This window comes from Prenolepis imparis, unplaced genomic scaffold, assembly GCF_030444845.1.
Source record: "Prenolepis imparis isolate NDT839.2.m4 unplaced genomic scaffold, iyPreImpa1.0 SCAF_1, whole genome shotgun sequence".
NCBI classification, from domain to species: domain Eukaryota; kingdom Metazoa; phylum Arthropoda; class Insecta; order Hymenoptera; family Formicidae; genus Prenolepis; species Prenolepis imparis.
The window spans coordinates 9,118,902-9,144,931 of NW_028141159.1; the positions used below are offsets into that span (position 1 = coordinate 9,118,902).

At 28.6% G+C, this 26,030-nt stretch overlaps 1 protein-coding gene and 1 long non-coding RNA gene across 11 annotated transcripts in view; one reads left to right on the top strand and one right to left on the bottom strand.

Annotated features, from left to right (window-relative positions):
• Window positions 1-120: 120 nt before the first annotated feature.
• On the top strand, window positions 121-20,865 carry Stac (C2 and C2B_Munc13-like domain-containing protein staccato). 9 transcript variants are annotated; one of them, XM_083053323.1, is made up of 20 exons: window positions 121-137; window positions 1,219-1,384; window positions 6,143-6,301; window positions 7,267-7,510; window positions 14,008-14,172; window positions 14,273-14,451; window positions 14,711-14,755; window positions 14,872-15,031; window positions 15,601-16,124; window positions 16,321-16,470; window positions 16,547-16,684; window positions 16,772-16,963; window positions 17,045-17,339; window positions 17,497-17,855; window positions 17,998-18,187; window positions 18,274-18,580; window positions 18,957-19,037; window positions 19,547-19,670; window positions 19,753-19,946; window positions 20,209-20,865. In XM_083053323.1, the coding sequence occupies exons 2-20, from the start codon at window positions 1,284-1,286 to the stop codon at window positions 20,301-20,303; spliced, it is 3,702 nt and encodes a 1,233-aa protein (XP_082909449.1). In that variant the 5' UTR covers window positions 121-137; window positions 1,219-1,283; the 3' UTR covers window positions 20,304-20,865. The 9 variants fall into 9 exon arrangements, with proteins under 9 accessions (XP_082909449.1, XP_082909445.1, XP_082909439.1 ...); XM_083053319.1 differs by lacking the exon at window positions 121-137 and adding an exon at window positions 914-1,113; XM_083053313.1 differs by lacking the exon at window positions 121-137 and having other exon boundaries at window positions 914-1,384.
• The window catches only part of LOC145944816 (uncharacterized), a 394,708-nt gene continuing 371,110 nt past the window's right edge, over window positions 2,433-26,030 (bottom strand). For both annotated transcript variants that reach the window (XR_014426733.1, XR_014426734.1), the window contains one exon: window positions 2,433-3,039. This is a non-coding gene — a long non-coding RNA (uncharacterized LOC145944816). The remainder of the gene's footprint in view (window positions 3,040-26,030) is intronic.

The window sequence follows — 26,030 nt, forward strand, 5'->3', positions numbered from 1 at the left end:
TGCTGTAACGCATTCGCAGAGATATATACAGTATCAAGCGAAATGGCGCCTGCGTTCAAGCATCGCAACGATCGGGACGCCAGTCTGGGTAGCAGCTTGCCAGGAATCAATTCTGCACAGATACTGGTCTAAAATCAGTAAGGGAATTGCATTTACATTATTTCCTTCATAAAACTAACATTTATATTGCGATAATCATTGTGTGACAAATGTGAGCTTATATATTCTTTGTATTCGTGTTGTCTAGAAGATATATTGATTGATCGAATATATCGTTATATCAGTGCTATTTAGCAATCATTGACATTTGTAAGAAAAATATTTCATGTAAATTTATTTTTGAGTAAATTTTGATTTAAAACAGCTAGTACATGTTATATGTAATGTATTATGTAATGTGTAAAATGCGTATAAATCATTTTTGCTTTAGTGAATCCGTCGATATTAATTTTATGTATGTTCAACATAGAGATAACAGATGATGTCATTGAGATGACAAAAACTCCGCGAATGTTGAGTCATTTACATCTGTGCGTCTTGTGACATAAAATTTAATTTAATTAGTCTGACATCATGACTATATAAGAAAGAGTGATAAGATTACAGATTAAATAAATTACGTGAAATATTTTTTTCTTATACGCGCGCTAACATAATTTTTTGTATAATTTCTATTTAAATATTGAAATAAAAAGAGCGCAATTTAAAATTGATTTAATTAGAATTTAATTTTTACTACATTAACTATAATTTAATGCATTCTTTGTTATTTCTTAAAAAGCAAAAAAAATCAAAGTACTCGTTTAAAAAATAATAAGATGTAAAATAAAAATTACTTAAATATATAAATATAAAAATAAAAAATATAGAGTTTTGTGTTATGCGCGATGGATAAGCTTTGCTTGAAGAACGTTTCTGTGGCTTGATAGCAGGTGCCATCTACAGGGCGATCAAAAAGTATAAGTGAATGGTGAACTCTCATTTGCGAATAAATGGAACGTTTACTATAGTCGCTTCTATATTGCTGTTAACGCCAGCCGGCATCTTTTCGTTGCGAGACACTCTCGAATTCCTGTCTTGTGCAAAAAATCAATTGTAGCAAGGAATGTTTTTGTGAGTGCGCGTTTTTGATATTACGTGTATATAAACATTTGGCGCAAACTGCACACAGTCACAAAATAATCGCATGTTTAAAATAATACGCTATATCCTTTGAAGAACGCTGGATCGCATATAAATATCTTCTAATTACCGGATGAGACCGAAAAAATCGAGCTAGGAAGATGGACGAAGAAATTATGTGGAAAGATTTTTATCACAAGATTGTAGAAGAAAGATTGACGAAAGAAAATGAACGACAAGAGAAATCGGAGCATGAGATAAGGTAAATAAATGTCAACTGCGTTTGACATTTCTTATGTTGAGTTTTGCTCTCGTTCTGTCTTATACACGTTGCTAAGTTTTCCATATAACATATATATCCCGAAAAGGAAGATACAGAAGATGTCACAATTATATAAAAAAAATTTTTTAAATGTTTTTAATAAGTATAAAACTAGATCTCATATACATATACATATATATACTGTATGTGTGTATCTATATTAATAATAATATTTAACTTTAAATAGTGTAAGCATTAATATTTTTACGTGCAATATTTTTTCACGTATAATAAAATTTTCAAACGTTTTAAAAATATAGTAATAAATATATTCGAAAGAAAATTTCTCATACTAAAAAGAAATATATTTTTATATAATATATTGTTAACATGACACAACAATATTGACAATGCACATTGCATTCATAATTTCGTAAATTTTGCAAATATATATTTGAAAATATTTTTCTATCATTGTCTATAATTTTAAGAGAAGTGTAGAAGAGAAATCTTAATTTTGTGTGTGTGTGTGTGTGTGTGTGTGTGTGTGTGTGTGTGTGTGTGTGTGTGTGTGTGTGTGTGAGTGACATATTTGGCATGAAACTGAGAAGTCAATAACGATGAAGTTTGCAGGTATACTCATAATTTTCATGATTGATGATAACGTCTTATGGTAAACTAGATGAATGCTCTTAGCTCATCGATGAAATATTAAATTAAATTGTATCTACATATATATGTAAAAGCAGATACGCATATGTAAGATCTATTAATAGAGTGAGATCAACATGAAGCAGTTCAGAGTAGGGATCAAGTCCGAGCTCTATACCTGTATGTAAAACATATAGGTGTGCCTATATATATCCCATTCCATAAGACCTGGTGTGCAAGGTCGTTGTGATGTTATATGATTCATACCTTCCAACATCTTTATAGGAGATAATTAACTACAGACGTCGCAAGATGGTCGTGAAATCGACCATCTGTGAAGGAATTTGGTCAGGTGTAATCCGATTTTATCAATACAAATGATTTATTAATGCGTCATTGTTTCTAGTATAAAATCATATTTAAATGTGTGCACTAGCGGATCCTGACGTCGATAATGGGGGGGGGTTTTGCAAAATTATTTTATTTAATATTTTTGGTTTCATGATTAGATTTATTTATTCCAGGATCAACGACGTCGATAGCTCTTTAATGTTTGTTTTTCTTTACTTATATTTTTTAAACAAATTCAGCAAAACTGTTTCTTTTAATTTCCAAGGGGGGGTTTAACCCCCCCCCCCCTCCCAAGGATCCGCTAGTGCATGTGTGTATTGCTTGAGTACTTAAATTTAAATGTAAACTTAAATTCGTTGTTGTAAACAACAAGATTAAATACTAAACTACAACAAAAGAAAATTATACATGTAAATTATATTTTAAAATAATATATACATTAATTAATAAGTATAATATCTTACGCTTATTTTTCTATTTTTACAATATTTCCCACGGTTTATTCAAACATTTGATGATACACTTTTGAAAATACCGTGTACGTCACACTGAAGTGAGGGAATTCCCTAGTTTCCTTGATGGTTAAGAATGACTTGATGAAGGGGAAAAGCACTTTAGATCATCGCTCTAGGTGAATGGCCCGCGTGAATCGTCTGAAAACATAAATTGATTATTTGATACTATCTCAGTGAGTTTTTCAAAATTGCATACACATATACATATATGAATATGACATGCAATAAACAGTCATCAATCTTTGCAAAAATAATCGTCGAATACTTTGATATTTACGAGATTAAAACAATGGAAATTTTTCTCAAGTGAAGTTTTGTATACGATAATAACATGAATTACATAATTTTTTGCAGTGTCATGGAATCTGAACATATTAAGGCATCGCAAACTTAAAACTCATGATAAAATCTAACATTTTACTTGCTTGTAAAGTATTAAAAGGATAAAATGTTGTGTAAACAATTTTAAGAAAATTAAATTTGATAAATTATATATATTTTTTAAAATTTTTAATTTATTGTTTAATTACTGTATATTGAGAAAGCAACACAAACACATCATATTTGCATTATATATAGTAAATATATTGTATTGATAAATTTGAAACTGAAAACACACGTTCCAGACCGGCTATATTATTTCGAGGTCATTTATGTCATTGAAGATTGCCCTCGACTTACATCACAATAAACCTTACGCTTATGATTTGCGCAAAACAATATTTCAGTTTCATGTATCATAATAATGCAGCATTTTTTGAAAAGATCGATCAAACAATAAGTTTAAGCAATAAAAAACGAGTGAGCCATTTACAGAATAACAAACATGCCATTTAATTTTTCTACAAATTTCAATAAAAAATATATTATGTTTGCAGTCTTGTGCAACATTATTTCGTCAATTTTACACAGATTATAAATGAGCTATAAATTCATATCAAATGTAATGAAAATTGCGATTAATCGATTAATATCAAAATCAATTAATGAGAAACAATCCAATTGAACTATTTAATCTTCAAGATTATTACAATGCATCATAAGAGTTTAAAAGTAGATGACAAAGAAGAATAAAATAAGATTATATAAACATACATTTTTCGAACGACGATCGACCGCAAAGTACCCAACTGGTATGCGACACCATGAATCACTTCGTTCTTGAGTTAAGAATAAAAGAGGCTCAAGAGAAGACACAATGCATTGCTTCGAAAAAAAGGAACGCAGCAGTGACGCAAATGAACAAACATCTCTTTTCTATTCTTTTCGCTTCGTGATTCAAGAACGTACTTCCTGTTTTATTCTACATAAAATGTTTAAAAAAGCTTAGGCAGATTGTTCTCAATATTACTTTAATTATTTATTAATTGGAGATTATAATAAATTTTTTAATTATTTTTTATTCTTCTAAATATCTTTTTAAACGAAATGCACGTAAAATAAGAAAAATATACGTTCGATCAAAATTATTTAATTGATTAATTAAGGTGAATTGAAATAGTTTTGCTTTTATTTTTTCTGTTTTTAAGCGTTAATTGTTTCTTACACTAAGCTTGAATGATCAGCAAACAGGCAATTATACATGTTACGTGATACTTTTATACATGTTATCAACTAACTTGTGCTTATCTCTCTATCATAAATCTCACTTATCTGATAAACGCATAATTTTTATGTAATTTGACTTTATAACAGTTATTAGCATAATATATTCACAAGTTACTAGACAAAAAAATGTTATAGAGAAATACAAAAAAAATATTTAAAAACAAAATATATATTCATAAAAACAGATGATTGGAATAAATTAAAAATATTATATTACATAATACTATATATACTTTATGCAGCTAGATATTGTTCTATCACAACTTATTTTCACTCGTATCTTTGAGAATTATTATTATAGCTATATATACAGATTCGTTCACAAATTAATTTATTATAAATTCATTATCACATTTTCGATTATGCAATGTGCTGTATGTGAATTCTAACTATCAATACATTATTATTTTCTTTCAAATTAGTCTCATTAACTTTTACGTAATACACTACTTCGTAGTAATTTAACTTCATTAGTTGTAGGTGTTTAAAATTATCACTGCAATTACAAAAAGATTAATAAAAATTCTACATCTTATCTAATTTATTTGTACAAATTAATTTTTTCTTAATTAAATTTTAATTAAAATAAATTTTTTTAGTCGAATTATTTTCTATTTATATTAGTTAAATTTTATGAAATAGAGCAAAATTGATTTACGTAAAAAGAAGTACAAAGCGTTCATTAAAGACAATACAAATTCTAATAATCCGTTAGATTATATAACCATTTTCTCGTTAGTTGAAAGATTCTAATTATATCTCTATCGCAAATTATTTGTGTAATCAGACACCAGGCAGCATGTTAGTACTTCCTACTTGCTAATCTCTTACCTGTTTCTCATTTGAGTTTATATTCAGTTTGCAAAGAAACCGGGCCCGGCCCATACGTGTTTTACCAGTACCGAAACTGTTCATATAAATCTACATAATACAAGCCGATTTAATTTCGCGGAATCTATAGACTGTAATTTGCGATTGTGGGAATCTCGTATAACTCATAATGCGTGTGGGATTTCGTTTACGTAGCAGATAAGCAATTAAGTTCCGGTTTTTATATGACCAAGCCATAACATTGTGACAGTCAGTGTGAACAAAGTCGTGAAACGAGAACATACACAGCTTAAGAAAAATAACTTGGTGATTTGAAAAAAAACAATACCAGCCTAAAATAATGTGAGCAACATCAATTCACTATCAAGCTTTAGTTACTAGTTGATTCTTGCATGTTAAATAGCACAAAAAAGGTTTTAAGAATGATATTTGCTGATCACAGTGCATCGCGTTGTTTCTTATCAGAAGAGATGTTATGTTCTGCAACAAAAATTTTATCAAAGTGAAGTTGAATAATTAAAGTACGAGTGTATAAAGGAAACATTCGAACTTACCGCGAAATTTGTTAACTTCATAATTAAACTTTAATTTTATAAAATTTATTCTTTGTAATAGGCGCATTTTTTATTTTAATTTAAAACTAGACAAATTTTCCTGCTTAGTTCAAAATCTTAAAAATTAGAACGTTATAAAATAAAATTTAAAAATAGCAAAAAACAAGAATATTTTTCACCTGACAATACAGCGTGCTTTTTCCATCTTACATAACTTTTTCGTTAGACGTGTTGTGTTTCTGCTAAAGGACTAAAAAAGAGAAAATGGCCCACTTCGAAAAGCTGGACGAAAAACATCCATATTATGCGATTGCCGCTGTTCGAATGTCTCAAAAACCGGAAGCAAAAGAAGTGACCGTCGCAAGATTCTATTGGAAATTTGCGGCGTTCAACTTTATTAATAAAAGGTGAAATGAGAAAATTTTCATGTGTGTGTAATCCGTTTGGAAAGGCTTACGGTGCATTTTAGTACAATAGCATTTAGTACAATGGCAATGTTTATTGTGACCCACGCGCTTTTATAAAGCTTATGCTTTTTAACGATTTGTACACACGCACGCGTATTTTTGTCCAAAATTTGAAACTCCTAAACACTTCCTAACTGTCCCATATTTTTTCTCCTTTCTTTCCTTTCTTAAAAACAATATTTATTTTAATTATCTCATTTAAGGTGAAATATCTTATTTATAAATATGTTTCCTCTGAAGTATAGTCTTATTGTTAGTAATAGAAATATTGAAATATTAAAAGGGCTATAATGTATATTAATGTATAAGTTTTGTAGTAGTGCTATATTACAGTGGAGTGTGAAAGTATTGGGCATTGGATTTATTTCTTAAATGTATCGCTTATCAGACATCAAGTTGATTGTATGTAAGCGCATTATATGTATAGAATATTGCCTTGTAGTGTAAACGCATTATATGTAGAATGTTGTCTTAACGTTTTATTTATTATAGAAATATGTAATATATATATATATGTGTGTATATCTCTTTTTTCTCATCAATATCATAAGAAATTAAATATTACTGAATTATTTTGGCTCACTTATAGCTTTAAAGCAAAATATATTTTACACATTTTTATTTTTCAATATACATATAAAGATTTTAAATGATATACATAATATTTATTTTTCTACATATTTTAAGTAACATGACAATTACAACTATATTTAAAAAGTATACATTCCTTATATTTTGATATTTTGTAAAATAAAATAAATTTTAATTTTATATAAGAAAATATACAACAAAATACAACAAGAAAATATATAACAAAATACATATCAACAAAATACAAAATTTTATAATAAATTATAAAATTAAGATATAATTAAATTAATTAAAAATTTTTTATATACTTTTAGGATACAAGAATCCGATGGCGGCTTTTTCGAAAATCTCGGCACATTGCTTGCGGAAAAAGTTCGCGCTCAAGAACAAGCAGAGGGTCCGCTTCCAAAGAAAAAGGATGAAACGCCAGAAGAAGAAGATACCGTAAGTGAAGAAGGAAGCATTGATGAGCCAACTGAGGCCCTGCTGGAAACTGACAGCGATAGAGACGAAAATGAGCATGCTCGGATTTTCTTGGCCGAATCAATGGGCTTAAACGTGAGTGCTAAATATTTTATATTATTACTAATATTATTACTAATAAAACAATAAAAAATAAATTAATACTATACTAATGTTATTATAATTATAAATTATAATAAATCTTTTATATGTATATATATATATGCATACACCATTTTTTTTAGTTTTTGTTAATAAACAACGAAAAAGTACAACTTTATGTTATTTTACTGCACAATTACATTTTTATATAAAATATTACAAATTTTGTAAAATTAAATAGCTTAACTCACAATCAGATCTTCCAAATGCAAGCATAGTGCCCGAGAGCTATAAACCGATCTATATTAGAAGATTAATATCTTTTTTTAGAGACGATATTATCGTATCTTATTTTGATATTCTAATTTAAGATAGCTTGTTATATCACAAGTTATTAATGACTGCTTTCGGCAAGAAACAAATTTTCACGCGTTAACAGCACGCAAAGTGTTGTCTGAAAATACTTGGAGAGTAGATCCATACCATATCCTCTACGTCAATAGATAACGGATGGTCTGTTCAAGATCGAAATGGCTCTTTACTCTCTGTAATGCTTACGCACAGCAGTCGAAAGAACTTTTATATAACGCGTTATATTCACACCGCATTTTTTTAATTCAAACCAGATTCGTCCCGACGTGGGAGAATAATTTTAAAAAGTAATCACATTAACTGTATGTGAAATTAAATTTTATCAATGTTGGCGCATTAACATTCGTAATTTATATTTATATTATATATAAATAATGTCTCGGAAAAATTTATTAGAGACTATATCTTAAATAAAAAGTGATAAACTCATAATTAAAAATAACATTTCATGGAACAATTTAACAATAAAAATTCGATAAATTTAGAATATCGTAACATTTATTGATTATTTATATTAATTAAACAAAAAAAGGCCCGTTATTTTATTGTTAAGCTTAAAAGTATGCATAATGAAGGTTTTATATATTAGTTATGAGTGATTTTTTTTGCCTATTTTCTCCGTAGTTACAGTAAAATATAGTTAACTTTTTGTATTCATGATAGATATTCATGATTCATACTCCTGCTTGTTAGATCGAAACTTCATATTTTGTGTATATTGCATGTCCTGCGACATGATTGTAACGGTATTGATTTTTCCAAAGGTCTCTTTCTCACAATCAGTCCGGCACGAAGGGTAGTCGAAGTTAGACGTTCCCTTGTGTTACCATACGAAATCATGTCTTTCTTCAACAGTGTAAATTATATCATTAAATTTGTTTCGACATAAAATAATGCGTTTGATCTTTGACGAACCACTTTTTAATAAAAGTGAAGAAAAAGAGAAAAAATACGTAAGTCTGAAATCGACTAATAATAAGCAAATTTATTTGCACATTATATTGCCACTTTTGCACTACACTCTAGCCTATATGTTGATATGCTGAATATTTGTATAGTACATGCAATTTGTATCAGATATTTCTGCAAAAAAATATTTTATTACTTATGTAATTACGCATAAATAATTTGATTGCAAAAGATTCAATAACGTAATGAATATATCCTTTCATACATTTCTGTAATTTGTTTTGCGTGATGTCACATTCAATAAAATATTCCAATAAATTTTTATTGATTCAAGAATCAGTCGTTGTTCTACAGTCTTATAGTTGAACTTTGATACAAAATAATCATCAATAAGTTAAAATGCTGCATCACACGCAATAAATTCTTAGTCAGTCAAATATTTTTATACTATGTCAAGAGAAAAATTAAGAATTATTATTAACGTATTAAAAAATTACAAGATATAAACAATATATAACAAATTATTTAAAAATTTAGAAATATATATTATAGTGAGATTGAACAATGCAATTTTCTCTCTCTTTCTCTTTTGATAGTTTTGTATTATAAGCGATTTGCACATTTGTGATTTGATTGTAAAATATATACGAAATTATGTCGATCGCGAATATTCTCAAATAATAAGTACAGTACAATTATATCCTCACACATGCATCCTCCATATGGGGTGTTATGCTTAATCGAGTAGTTAAACTCAATCTGAAATAAGATCCACGTGTCTGTGCGTTAGCAAATGCACGTTACACTACCACGAGGTCTTCTCGTCGACGTACGACGATTCTGATCCGTCGGTCTATCTATTCCTGGCAGTGTGGTGTTTGCCTCCGTCAAGTTCCTGTCTTGTCTTCTCACGCCGATTATCCTTACCACCTTTTTTAAGCTTTATCACTAATGGTTATAAATTAATCAATTGGATTGTCAAATATCTTTAAAATATATTGATTTCCAGAAGTGTAAAACAATAAAACATAAACATATTTGCGTGTTTTTACAGTTAATGTATAAATAATCTCGATGGAAAGTAATTAATTTTTTATTCTTATTAATCTGTTTTAAATTCGTTTTAATATTTGAAAAAATTTTTAGTGAGTTGTGCAAAAAATGTGTATTCTAAATATAAATATCTCTCAGTGAAATAGAATTCGATTTATGTGTTGTGTGATTCTGTGGATCATAGAGAAGAAAATATCATCAGAATAATTATAAATATTTTATTTAAAAAATTTTATATTTTTTCTAAATCGTATTTCTAATATAAAATTAAGTTGTGTTTAATTTTGATGTTTGATTGATAAGCAATATCAGTATATAATGTAGAAGAATTAAAAATAAATTGTAATACAACTAGAATCTCTTTTAATAAAAATTTAAAAATTATTTAAAAAATAAAAAAATTAATGAATGTTAGTATAATGACAATTTAATAAAAATATATAATATATGTATTTATAATATGCATGCAAAATATAAGCATAAATATAAATTTTCTATAGCTCATTCAGTTACAATGTTAATATAATTCAAGTACTTCAGTTTTTGATATTTGCTAAATCGTAAAAATAAATCGCTACTCGAAAAACTGGGTTGAACTGGTTAGCTTTTTCTTTTTATGTCCGATAGCCTTTTGTAAAACTGGCAAATTGTCAGAGACAGTTTAAAAACGAATCGAATCGTCACGTGGTATCATCACGCGCGTCTCAATATTTATAGTATGTTTCCTGTTTTTTTTATTACCAACAAATTTTTTTGTATATAAATCAATATATCTTTCGTTATTATATACTTTTAAGAAATGTTTTTATATGTTCTAAAATATATTCTAAATTTTAAATCTAAACTAAATTAAATTTTTCGTCAGCTAAGGTCCAAATAATAGATATGATATAAATTATTCAAACTTATTAATATTGTGTAAACTAATTGTAATTATAATGACATCGTATATATGTATATGTAATGACTAGTATATCTTATTTCCGTCGAAAGATAGACTCGGTATTAAAGTGGGCGTAGAGTTGGACCAGCTCAAAATTGCATAATTTTATGAAAATTAAACGAGGACGGAATAAGAAGGATAAAAACATGTACACACATTCCATGTATCGTACAACGGGTGTTTCGATACGCCTTGATGGCCAATGAACTAATTGTCGGTATATCAACTTTCATTGGACGTAATTGCACGAACATATGAACGCATTGTGGTTACACTTGTCCTGTAGGTCACTCTAAACGGGATACGACACAGTTCTTTTGTGTTCAGATTTGCTACTTATTTTCAGATTATTCAAATACATAAACATGATCTTCTTTCTTGAGAACATACATATATATAAGATTTATATATACATATGTATATATAAATCTTTCTTGTTCTGCAAAAAATATAATATAAAATTAATAGAAAACAATTAACGCGTATTAAATATTTGATGATATTGTTTGCTTAAAGGAAGTTGTTTTCATCACCATTTAACTTAACTTTGAAATATAGTGCAATCTAAATCTCACTGTCAAAGTCAATTCCGCTTGGCAACTATATCTACGTGGACATTGAAGGCTGTGACCCAAATTCTAGTCTTTTCACATACAGAATTGCTGACCTTATGACCTTCATTAGAAATTAAAAGTTTCCACATAAGAAGCAGAGTATGCAAAATATAGAAAAAAAGAGCTACACTATATTTCACAATTTTATTTTAAATAATAGTAGCATCTTGATAAGAAATTTATATAGATATTGCTTATTATTACCAATACTTTTAATTTAATTCGTAAATTTTTTTATTTAATATTTAATTTGAAAAATAATAACCTACTTCTTGATATAATATCCATGTATATAAAATGCTCAAGGTGTTCATAATATTATATCGACTATTCCAGAAAATTTGTTATAGCAGGTCTGTGGAGATAGTTTATTTAGAAAATATCTCTTTGAAATTGCTGGTATGGATTCAACTATTTTAAGCATGTCTTACCACATTATCGACTATCTTTCTGCAAACACGATAAAGAACATTTGAAGATGTTAGAAAACCGCAATTACAATAACAGCGCATAAATATAAGAGTACTGCACTTGCTACAGTTTTAATATTTTTTTTAACTTGTTAACTTGTTGTATGTAAAACATATACGTATTGCTGGCTGATATAGCCAATAATAAAATGCAATGTTTACCAACACTCTAAAATTTATCACAATGATTAAAATTTATCTGCTTTCTTAAAATATTATTAACTTGTTTTTACGTTGATAAATCGACAATAAATTTTTCATCCATCATCTATAAATACCTAAAGAGACACCCTCAAGCAACCTTCACTTTTTAATATTGCACATAGTAAAAATAAATTAAATAATTAATTTTTTTAAACTTGGTTATAATCGTTTTAATACTAAATAAAATAACGAAATACGAGAATTCCACTGAGAATTTTATTTAATAGCGACGATCTTATTCTAAGCTCCTTAATAATGTGAACGTGCAAGCTTGTATCAGACCGTATGATATCTCGATTAAGCAAAGTATTATGATTATTATACATGCTACGATCGATTGTGATCGTTGATTATGCATACACATGGTCAAATATGCGACGACTCGTCGTATTGCCGATAAGAAAGGTCGTGCAAGTTCATCTTTGGTCGACAAAGTGCGTTCAATACCGCAACGAAATTCGTCGATCGAGCGTGCGATAAATCGACTCTTTCTCTGTACAGTGCCGTCAGTAACTCATGAAACGCTTTCGGAAAATAATCTTTGGCTGAACCAATAATTTTTATTATTCCTTATTGAATGTGATCACAGAAGTCATTGCACGGTCAATTCTTCCTTACGCAAGTTTCGAACGTGTCGGTGTGAACAAGTTTGACATCTGATTGAGGCCAGGATCACTGATGCATAAACGTCGTTGTTCTTAGCTAACAATATGATCTTTTGTCTTGCGGTTACGCGGGTCATTGTCGCGTCACTTTAGATTCCTCTTCTTTAGATCTGCTGTTCGTTATCGTCGTCGAAACCGTTCGAGACGAATCATCTAAGAAAATTGACGACGTATCGTTGACTGACAAATTACGATTTGATTGTACATTTAACAATGACTCTTTTGGACACACATAATGTGTATCATAAAAGAACTGAATACATAATTCAATGTGACTACATGACTGTCTGTGTAAGTTTTGTTTGTAAGTTTGGGAAGTGACTATACATATATGAGATTCAATATGGTGAGCACAAATCCGCTCATAGGGGCGACCACTCTCAATCGCATGAGAAATACTTTTTGCGGAGTGCCAAAGGCTGAGATTGAACGTAGGACCAATGCACTCTTGCAATCCATGACGGTGAGTTTGAGCATCGAATATTCTTGAAGTGGTTCTGATTAATAATGAAGAAAATTCGTAAGATCATTTTCAATCTCTTTCTAGAAAAAAAATCAGATATTGGAACTTCGACAAAAAGTTTTTATTAATTTTCACACTTTTTCCCTTTTCCATCCTCTCTCTTTCTCTTCCTTTTAATATTTATATATATTATTTCTTCTATATGCTTTTGCATTTTATTTTTTCTAATTTCTTTTAATTTTCTTTTAATTTTAATTTATTAAAATAATTTAATATTATGTGTTATTTAAAAATTATTATAATTACAAGTTAAATTTACTTGAATTATAATAATTTTAAAAATTCAGATATTTTGTTTTATATGTGATACATATTTTACTTTGACTTTTCTAGTTTTACATATATATCATCAGTTTTACATATATTAAATATCATAAAAGTTATTTAAAATTATTTTTCTATTGTGTGATTATAACACTATTGTTTTAAAAATGTGAATAATTTTATTAAAGACTTTGTACTTTGACTCGCAGATGGTCCCTTTCAGCAGAGCTTCGAAAATAACACGCTCGAAACTGTCTTTCATTATCGGCAGATTATATTGTCATAACATAGCAAATCATCAATTAGCAAATTCGCAATTAAGAGCATTATATGAGATTTGAGTTAAGCAAAATAAAACTCATAAATTGACTGTCAATGATAATTGATAAAGGAATATCTTGTCGTTATATATATGTATGTGTGTCTTTTGCTACTTCTTTGTAATTAATATTCTATGTGATGTGCTGTTTATAGATCGAAGAACTTTATGCTGCACTGCTGTATATGACACAACATCAGATTGGCTTCGACATTTCTAAAGAGTGTGGCCAAGAAGCTCTTTTTAACCACTTACAAAACGCTTTTAAAGTCGATAACGAAACACACGAACGAGTGTTAGAAGAAACAAAAAATCTCGAGGTAATTATTTTTATAATCATTTTGACACAGAAAGGTAGTATAATACATATTTATATATATATATATATTTAATATTATAATTTTATTGCTCATATTTTAGCCACCAGAGTTGCATCTGAATATTGAAGTAATCGAAGCTAAAGAACTAGTCTCCAAAGATTCTAACGGCAAAAGTGATCCTTTTTGTGCCCTTTATCTCGAATCAGCCCCGACCAGAAGATACAATACTGCCGTGAAAACTTGTACACTTAGTCCAGTTTGGGAGGAACATTTTGAATTGTGAGTAAAATATTCATTTTTTGTAATTTTGTGAAATAATTAAAACATTTTTATTTTAACATGTAACATTATATTTTTTAATTGTGGACAAATTTTATCAATCTTTTTAAAACGTATAAAAGAGTATATCAGAGTATGAAATGTTCTAAAAATATCAATAAATTTCTATGCCATATAAAAATTTTATTAATATATTAAATGTCTACCTAAAATTAATATAAAATCAAATATTTTTAAATTATATATTTTTATTATTTAGACCATTAGAGGATCCTGAAAACGACGTCTTGTGCCTTGAAGTATGGTAAGTTATATATTATTATATATATATATTGCTTGTATAAAATGTATTACTGTAATTTATTATAATTTCAATTTTAATTCCATTAATTATTATAATTCCAATACGACGCATTCCAGGGATTTTGACGCTGCCGAAACCGTGCCTGAAAAAATGAGCAAAGTTAAAGATGTTAAAGGTGTTCGTGGCTTGGTTAAGCTAGCCAAAGAAATTGCAGTAACAGCTACGACTGGTAGTCATGATAATGAATTCATCGGTCGATGTCGAATACCATTAAAGGTAAAATCTAAAATTTAATTAGCATATATGTACTAGGTATATTTTTTAAGTAAGGTCTAATCGGACAGTAAAAAGAAACAAAGTAAGAGAAAAAACCTTTATTACTGGCACAGCACTTGTACATGTCCATTTTATTTTTCTATACGAATTATTATGCAGAGAATATAACAGTTTATTTCTTGACACTAAAAATGTTAGAAAAAAATGATGACTACTTAAAAACACGCTTCGTATATAGAATGTTTCGGTACATTATATTCCTATCTTTTTAATAACATATATCACATTTTTTATAAGAGAAAGTGCTTATAAAAATAAATATATAATCCGCACATAATCTTAATATAATATACATATTATTAATATATATTACTTATATAAAATTTATATATAACATTTAATTTAAATATACATATAATTAATCACTCTTTCCTTTATTAGAAAAATATTTGTTAATGAGATTATATACAAACATTGCATTTTAACATATACATATGTTAAATATAATTTTTGTATTTTTAATATTAATTATACGTTCTATTTATACATGTATCATTATATTTTTTTAGGATATACCAACAACGGGACATACTATGTGGTACGCTCTAGATAAAAAGAACAAATCAAAACGTCGGGGTGTTGTAAAGCTTCGATTGGCCTTCAGCGCGGAACATAATGCACAAGTAGCCGCACAAGAACATCGACATTTGTTGAGAGTATTGCTACTTCATGAAATTGAGATGGAAAAAATTGAGAAATACTGTTGGTGTGGTCGTTGGTCAGCACCAGCCGAAGCCCTCATTCTTCAGCATAGCGCTCAACGTGGTTTATTAGCTAGAAATCTCGCTTTGGCACAATGGGTCGAATATGCAAGGATTCACCAAGAGCATCCATTAAGTTTCACAGTTTTTAATAAGCTCGCGATTGATTTGCTCAGGCCAATGGACAGCGGTTTGTTCTCTGTCGACGAAACTAGACTCTTCTGGGATGCCACCAAAAAAATTCTGTATTCATGCTTAAACAGTATACGAAAAATTCGAAGACTGACTTTGGGAGATAGAAATGTTGTGATACAATTATCCGCTATTTTAGGGTAATTATTTAATATTCCTACCATTTTATTAACTCTAGTATATCACATATTTGATTGATGCAAATTTTCTGTATTGAATATTATTAAATGTTACTTGTGCGACTAGACAGGTAGTAAATTTAATAATATCAAATAGAAAAATACTTTAAGAGATAAATAAAATATTTATATAAATTTTGATTATTTTATAATATAGGATATTATCATCTATATCATCTCTGAAAGTTCCTGCAGAGATTGACCTCTTTCCGGACAAAATGTACTCTTGGTTTCCTCAATTTGAAGATGTCAAAATAGACGTATTACAAGGCTTGGAATACACTATTATACAAAACTGTGCAGAATGGTAAGTATAAAATAAAACGTATTTTAAAATATTATTTGACATTTTTATTCAAGGCAGACATTTTGACATGTTTAAGGTTTGAACATATAGTAAGCAATAATTTGCCTGAAACAGAATCGGACGAAGATGCGCTTAGGTATCATATTAAAGTAATTCAATTGATTAGAGCAGACTTACAGAAAGCTATCGAGAATTATGATAAATTATTTATAAAGTAAGTTATTTTAAAGAAAATGCACAGAATAAACATACTCAATAAAATACAAATAATATAACAAATATTAATTACAATTTTTTTTAGAAAAATTAATGTTCCATATGCAAGAATGTTATATATTGCGTATGAGAAAAGAATCAGCGATATGTGCATGATTATTATAGAGGATGTGTGCGCCAGATTAAAGCGAATTGAAGTTGACAGCACCGACAATGCGGAATTAAGCTTAGGCACAACTCTGTTTGAGCTTTATCTTGCGCTCCAAAGATATGCAGTGTGAGTTCTTATTATAATATTTTTTTACATGATGTGTCAATAATTTTAAACAATCTAATAATCGATATATATTAATTACAGACTTGGTCAGGTACTTTGTGCCGAAGGGCAGCTGGAGGATATGAAAATACAAAAGTATCATGAGTGGTTTCGAGGTGGTGTTGCGCATTGGTTAGACATCGCAGTATATAAAGCACTTAAACGCATTGACAGAGCGGTCGAGATTGACACTTTACAAGCAATTGACAATAGCGTTCAGTACAGTTCGAGCGCGGTGGATACATTAACAACTTTTTATCAAATCAAAGTCTTTTGGACACAGCTTGCGTGGCCAGACGTTGAAGGTTCCTACACATTCATAGCAAAGATCATTGACGTAAGTTTAAAAATGTTTCTACCTGAAGTTTAATACAATTAACATATAGTATATATGTGCTTGTTAATTGAAAAATCGAATATAAATAAAAACAGATAAAATTAATTTAATAGAAATAAATTTAAATAATTTGTAATAATACGATTGTTTATCACAGGACATTTGTAAATGTTCCATTGCATACGCGGATAAGACGGCAGCAAAAGCAGAAATGACAACGGAATTAGAGCAGCTCTCGCAGAGTAGCGTTTATGAGAAAAAATTTACAATATCGACAGCCTGGTGTTTTGCAATTAATAATATCGATTATATCAGAACGTCGATCGCGCCATTGGCCAAAGATTTAGGATTGCAAGAAATCGTGGAAGCTTTAGGGGAACATAGGACTCAAGAAGAGGCTGATCGTTGTCGGCAGACTCTTCAGCTTATTATTGATAACGCCGCAGATACTGTGAAGAACAAGATCATAGAGTTGTTAGAAGTTGTAGCTAATAAAATGGCTCCTGCGATGAGCAGGTATGTCAAATTTGTTATTTCCTTTACATTGAATAATTTTTGTCAATTTATAACGAAATTTATAAAAAGCGCAACTTGCCACCCTTTTTAAATTTAATTACATCCTAAGATACTCTAATGAAAGACTTGTTTGCGTTTGCAGATATCTCATGGAGGGAGCCGAATTAATTGATACGACTAGCAACGCGATGGATCGTCTGCTGCAGTATTTAGATAGTAATCTGGCAACGTTACATGATAATTTCAACGAGGACAACTTTAAAAGAGTTCTCCTGGTGATTTGGGATATCATGTCACAGACGCTGTATGAGCTAGTCAACACTAATTTAGAGGTACATATTTATCGGACATAAAAGTATATTTTTCTTTTATCATAAAGAGCTTTAGTTTTTCATAAAATAGAATTGTTGTTTAACAGAAACGACGACCGCCAGCATTTTATTCGAACTTACATCGAACTCTTCACACGCTCATCCGATATTTTAATCTCGGTGCCAATGAAACAGCAAATGTGCAAGTTTTAGAGAAGATCGAACGTCTTTTAAAATTACATGGACTTGAAACTGCTGAGCTCATACATCGTTATCATCAGGAACGTTTAGAGGAACAGAAGGAAATTGAGGAACCTATTTATGGTCTTGTCACCATCAAAGCACATTTCATCGATAATTCCTTGAATATACAGATTCTGAATGCCAGAAATCTTCATAGTATGGATAGCAACGGTAAGTAAAATTATATCTATCTACAAAAGAAATATAAAAGATTAATACAATGTTTGTGTAATGATGTAAAATTAACGTTTGCGAAAATAACAAAGGTTATTAGACAAAAAATATGAAGTACGCAGTTGAATACATACCAAGTGAAATTTGCAGTTACGAAACGAAAAATTATCTTATATAAGCGGAACATCTGATGATACACAAGTAATAGTTAAATAATTTAAAACAAATGTATGTTTCAAGTAATAATTTGCGGATAATTATTTCTTTATCGTGGGAATAAGTGGTTATTTTTATTTTAATCTTTGATCGCTGGTGTAAAGAATCGCGGATTTCGCGATTTAAGAGAAGGAATGATATTTTTTCGATTTTGTAGGCGATTTTATAGGCAAGCTGTCTACTCTCGAACGCAAACTGCACTCAAAATCTAAACAAAGACTCAAAGAAGGGAAGACAAGTATGTAAAAGCAAATGTGAAATAAAGTTCTCCCTCATTATTGTTACACGATTCTCTATCAAATTGCCTGCTCTCGCGGAAATAGCATTTTGAGAATGCATGACACGAGCAAATCTGTATTGACGTTTTATAAAAATAAAAGAATATAAGTTTTAGTGAATACAATGGTCTTCCTGGTGTTAAAAATTGAACATTGGCACGGAATATTGTTTATGTCGGTTATCTATAATCTTATTTATATGAGGTTCTTTAAAATAATTATTAACACATAATAATAAATATGAAATAACAAAGTCACTAAACAAAGAAATTATTTTAGATATAATTAAAACTAAAATTAAATATTTAATATTGTAATTAAATTAAAGTAAATGACCTCATCGATAAGGATAGATTGCGTCGACAGTGATAATCATCTTCACCGTGCATGAATAGTTTCACTGGGTCTCTTCAAATGTTTAAGGAATATTTATGTTATATAAGCTATAAGTTTATTATGTTTATTACAGGTAAATGCGATTCCTATGTAAAAATCAGACTCCTGCCTGATGAGAAATTTGCTGATATTAAGGTGCCGAAAACGCATGTGCAGAAAGAAACGCTGTTTCCTCTTTTTGACGAAACATTTAACATGTTAGTAAAATATTTGATTATTAAAATTATTAATTAATTACATATAATATATGATATTTATAAAATGTTTCTGATATTTTAGTCCTCTTACTTCGGAACACAGAGCCATAGAGAACGCTATAGTGGCATTTGAGATAAAAGACAAAGATTTTCTTAGATCAAGATTTATGGCTGAAGCTTTCCTACCATTTAGCGAGATTCCTGATACTGAACCAGAAACTGACTTTGCAACTTTAGAACAAGTTCATTTGAAACTTTCCCGTCCAACCAAAAAAAGTATGTATTATAAAATAAATAAGTTTCTATAACATTATATTTCAGAAAGGATAATTAGCTCATAATAGTTCAATCATCGAGAGTTACAAGATATCTAATAATAATTAATATTATATTCAATATTATATTTAATAGTTTACTTTTGTAATTAAAACAAATTATATAAAAAATGCATACTATTTATATAAATATGTGCACATAATTTAATTATATGCACTACTTATGAATTTTATATTAAATGTCAATCTAAATTGGTTCAAAGGTACGGACGTCATTCGCGCATTGGAGCATAGAAAAGGAGACAATCAGGCGGTGGACTTCATTGCAAAACTCAACACTAAAGCAAATTCTAAATGATCTATGTGGAACTTCGATGTGGATCTACGTTTGGATCATTTTCGAAAGTACTCAATACAAAATATATTCAAGCAACTCAGTCTGTACAAGACGTATCGATATTAATAATATGCTAGTAGCGTTGCCTTTACAAGAAGTCGCTATAAATATTTTGTAACAAATGTGCTTTAGTCATCGTGTTATTATCATAGCGCGATGCTCTGGCAATAGCATAATGCTCGCGAATATTTTAAGGCTGTGTATAATTTCGATTATTTCTATGACCTTCAAAAGAACCATTGAGTATCGCATTTTGAAACTTTAAACAGTAAACTGTAAGGCTGAGTGAGTGCTATTTGTAAAAAAATAATAATTGTATTTATTATAAACAAATAGTTATTATATTGAACGACTAAATACTTATATAGAGTATAGAATACTTATTTTGTAACAAAATATATGCTGCGACATACTCCAAATTTGGAAAAGTATTTTAAATTGTATATGTGAATATGATTATTATGTGTAGCAAATGGTATATGTATATAGATGCAGTAATATTAAATGAGATGCGTGTTTTATATCTTCAATGTTTATATTATATAGGTGTATATATGAAGAATATTATTTCCTATTTTATATATGTACTAGAACAACACAAGCGCGCGCTACGCGCGCGCCATTCTTCGGTTTTATGTTTATTAAAAAATATAAAATTTGTTTAAACTCGATTAATATTTTTTCATAGAAATCAACTAATTAAAGCGTTAATTTGGTAATTAAATTTTAAAATAATATGTTAAAATATTAAAATAGTAAAATGTTGTAAAATTGTAAATAATATGTTATAATATCTTATTCTCGATTAATATTTTTTTATGGAAATCAGCTGATAACTTTCAAAAATATTAATCGAGTTTAGAGTATTATAACATATTATTTAAAACTAATATTATTATTTTTTTAAATTTTATTTTGAACAAACTATCAAACTGCTAATTCTCGCGATAACAGCCTCTCGATGCTACGAATATAACACACAACGCAAATCTTGACAGCCAATAAGCATCGCGGAAAAGCGACAATAATAAACTTTGATATATACGAGTATCGATTTTACATATCTTTCTTAGAAAAGAAAAGAATTCAACCTTTTTGTGACGCAATTACTCTGCCATGAGCATAAAATATTAAATTCGAGTCAAAAATAATAAAATAATAACTCGCACTTTATATATCGTAATTTTATTATGCGCAAAGTAAGAATGTAGAGAAATTAAGTAGTACGAGTCAACAATTTCTCACTACGTTTAGCTTTTTCGTCGCGCAATCATTCAGCTATTAATATAAAATAATTAATACAAATCATAAACAATAAAAAATTATATGCACTTTATATATCATAATTTTATTATGCGCAAAGTAAGAATTTAGATAGATTAAGTAGTACGAGTCAACAATTTCCCATTACGTTTAGCCTTTTCGTCGCGCAATCATTTCATCATTAACATAAAATCATAAATGCGAATCAAAAACAATACAAAAATAACACGCACTTTATATATTATAATTTTATTATGCGCAAAATAAGAATGTAGATAGATTAAGTAGTACGAGTCAACCATTTCGCACTACGTTTAGCCTTTTCGTCGCGCAATTATTTAATCATTAACATAAAATCATAAATGCGAGTTAAAAACAATAAAAAATAACACGCACTTTATATATCATAATTTTATTATACGCAAAGTAAGAATATAGATAGATTAAGTAGTACGAGTCAACCATTTCGCACTACGTTTAGCCTTTTCGTCGCGCAATTATTTAATCATTAACATAAAATCATAAATGCGAGTTAAAAACAATAAAAAATAACACGTATTTTATATATCGTAATTTTATTATGCACAAAGTAAGAATTTTAAGTAGTACGAGTCAACAATTTCTCACTACGTTTAGCTTTTTCGTCGCGCAATCATTCAGCTATTAATATAAAATAATTAATACAAATCATAAACAATAAAAAATTATATGCACTTTATATATCATAATTTTATTATGCGCAAAGTAAGAATTTAGATAGATTAAGTAGTACGAGTCAACAATTTCCCATTACGTTTAGCCTTTTCGTCGCGCAATCATTTCATCATTAACATAAAATCATAAATGCGAATCAAAAACAATACAAAAATAACACGCACTTTATATATTATAATTTTATTATGCGCAAAGTAAGAATGTAGATAGATTAAGTAGTACGAGTCAACAATTTCTCACTACGGTTAGCCTTTTCGTGGCGCAATCACTTAATCATTAACATAAAATAATCAGTGTTGTGCTTAGATGATTTTAAAATTAGCTAGATAAAGATGAGATAAAAATATGTAAATTCATCTTAGATAAGATGAAGATGATTTTGTTTTAAATGTATCTAGATAAAAGATAAAATTATATGACGATTCATCTAGATAACCTTCCAGATAATATTATTTTTAAAATCTCTTATGTAAACAGTTAAAAAATGTAAATAAATAAAAATGTAATGTAAAATAAAAAAAATGGAAATTATAAAAGAGATATAAAAATATATTCATAGTTTTTTATTTATAAGTTTTTATCGTTTACTGCTCAAGTTCTACTATACTTAAAATATTTTCATGTGCTATGAAACTCTAAATCAAATTATCTGAATATTATTTTAGATAATTTAGTAAAGATAACACTTTTTTTATCTAAGATGCAGATATAGATAATACATTTTTTAATTATCTATATAAAGATAAGATAACGCCAAAATTTCATCTAGATGATCATCTATATAATTTTATTTAGATAACAGCAAACACTGAAAATAATAAATGCGAGTGAAAAACAATAAAAAATAACACGCACTTTATATATCACTAGAACAACACACAAGTGCAATGCGCGCACTATTCTTCGATTTTATATAAAAAAAAATGATATTTTTATATAAAGTTTGTTTCAACTTGATTAATATTTTTTGATAGAAATCAGCTGATTAAAGCGTTAATTTGTTAATTAAATTTTAAAATAATTGTATGTAATAGAAATTATAAAATAATATGTTTTAAATAAAATGTTATAGTACATTAAACTCGATTAATATTTTTTGACAGAAATCAGCTGATAATTGTGCGCCGTATAGAATCCGCGGTTTAAAAATATTAATTTTCAATATTTTAAAGCGAGCCAAAAATTAATCTTTCATATATTTTATCAATACATTGTCTGCACATTTTGATGGTACCATCAGCATACCAGCCTACAAACTTTTTGATCTAATATACGTAAAATGAATCCGCGCCGTAAGGGGTGCGCGATTAAAAAATTTTAATTTCTAATTGTTTAAAGCGAGCCAAAAATTAATCGTATATATATTTCAATAGTGTATTGTTTGCAGATTATTTTGGTACCATAAGCATACCAGCGTACTATCTTTTTGGTCTAATAAACGTAAAATGAATCCGCGGCGTATGGGGTTCGCGGGTAAAAAATTTTAATTTTCAATATTTTAAAACGAGCCAAAAATTAATCTTTCATATATTTCAACAGTACATTGCCTGCCCATTATGATGGTACCATCACCATATAAGCCTACAAACTTCTTGGTATAATATACGTAATATAATTGTGCGCCGTATGGGATCTGCGGCTTAAAAAATTTAGTTTTCTATATTTTAAAACGAGCCAAAAATTAATCGTATATAAGTTTCAATAGTGTATTGCTTGCAGATTATTTTGGTACCATCAGCATACCAGCGTACTACCTTTTTGGTCTAATATACGTAAAATGAATCCGCGCCGAATGGGTTTCGCGCGACGAAAAGGCTAAACGTGGTGCGAAATGGTTGACTCGTACTACTTAATCTATCTATATTCTTACTTTGCGCATAATAAAATTATGATATATGAAGTGCATATAATTTTTTATTGTTTTTGATTTGTATTAATTATTTTATATTAATAGCTGAGTGATTGCGCGCGACGAAAAAGCTAAACGTACTGACAAATTGTTGACTCGTACTACTTAATCTATCTAAATTCTTACTTTACGCATAATAAATTTACGATATATAAAGTGCGTGTTATTTTTTATTGTTTTTAACTCGCATTTATGATTTTATGTTAATGATTAAATAATTGCGCGACGAAAAGGCTAAACGAAGGGGGCGAAATGGTTGACTCGTACTACTTAATCTATCTATATTCTTACTTTGCGTATAATAAAATTATGATATATAAAGTGCGTGTTATTTTTTATTGTTTTTAACTCGCATTTATGATTTTATGTTAATGATTAAATAATTGCGCGACGAAAAGGCTAAACGTAGTGCGAAATGGTTGACTCGTACTACTTAATCTATCTATATTCTTACTTTGCGTATAATAAAATTATGATATATAAAGTGCGTGTTATTTTTTATTGTTTTTAACTCGCATTTATGATTTTGTGTTAATGATTAAATAATTGCGCGACGAAAAGGCTAAACGTAGTGCGAAATGGTTGACTCGTACTACTTAATCTATCTATATTCTTACTTTGCGTATAATAAAATTATGATATATAAAGTGCGTGTTATTTTTTATTGTTTTTAACTCGCATTTATGATTTTATGTTAATGATTAAATAATTGCGCGACGAAAAGGCTAAACGTAGTGCGAAATGGTTGACTCGTACTACTTAATCTATCTATATTCTTACTTTGCGTATAATAAAATTATGATATATAAAGTTCGTGTTATTTGTTATTGTTTTTAACTCGCATTTATGATTTTATGTTAATGATTAAATAATTGCGCGACGAAAAGGCTAAACGTAGTGCGAAATGGTTGACTCGTACTACTTAATCTATCTATATTCTTACTTTGCGTATAATAAAATTATGATATATAAAGTGCGTGTTATTTTTTATTGTTTTTAACTCGCATTTATGATTTTATGTTAATGATTAAATAATTGCGCGACGAAAAGGCTAAACGTAGTGCGAAATGGTTGACTCGTACTACTTAATCTATCTATATTCTTACTTTGCGCATAATAAAATTATGATATATAAAGTGCATATAATTTTTTATTATTTATGATTTGTATTAATTATTTTATATTAATAGCTGAATGATTGCGCGACGAAAAAGCTAAACGTAGTGAGAAATTGTTGACTCGTACTACTTAAAATTCTTACTTTGTGCATAATAAAATTACGATATATAAAATACGTGTTATTTTTTATTGTTTTTAACTCGCATTTATGACTTTATGTTAATGATTAAATAATTGCGCGACGAAAAGGCTAAACGTAGTGAGAAATTGTTGACTCGTACTACTTAATCTATCTATATTCTTACTTTATGAATAATAAAATTATGATATATAAATTGCGTGTTATTTTTTATTATTTTTGACTCGTATTTATTATTTTATGCTCATGGCAGAGTAATAATAAAGATTAAAGATTTAAAGATTTTATTTAATTTTATTTTAAACTACTGTCAAAACTGTTAATCTTCGCGATGACAGCCGCTCGATGGTACGTACATAACGCTCAATAGCATTCGAGATAGCCAATCGACATCACGGAAAAGAGGCAACAATCACTTCGAGACTTTCGACTATCGATATAACACGCCTTTTTTAGAAAAAGAAAGAAATGGCGCGCGCGCAGCGCGCGCTTGTGTTGTCTAGTATCCATAAATATTGTATATCATCTAATGTGAGTATTAATA

Excerpts from the sequence above, each read along its gene's own strand:
- Stac (XM_083053323.1), top strand. The coding sequence starts at position 1,284 with ATGGACGAAGAAATTATGTGGAAAGATTTTTATCACAAGATTGTAGAA. Across the intron at positions 14,756-14,871 it reads GTCTTGTGCCTTGAAGTATG|GGATTTTGACGCTGCCGAAA; the intron begins GTAAGTTATATA and ends GACGCATTCCAG. Across the intron at positions 16,964-17,044 it reads GCGCTCCAAAGATATGCAGT|ACTTGGTCAGGTACTTTGTG; the intron begins GTGAGTTCTTAT and ends TATTAATTACAG.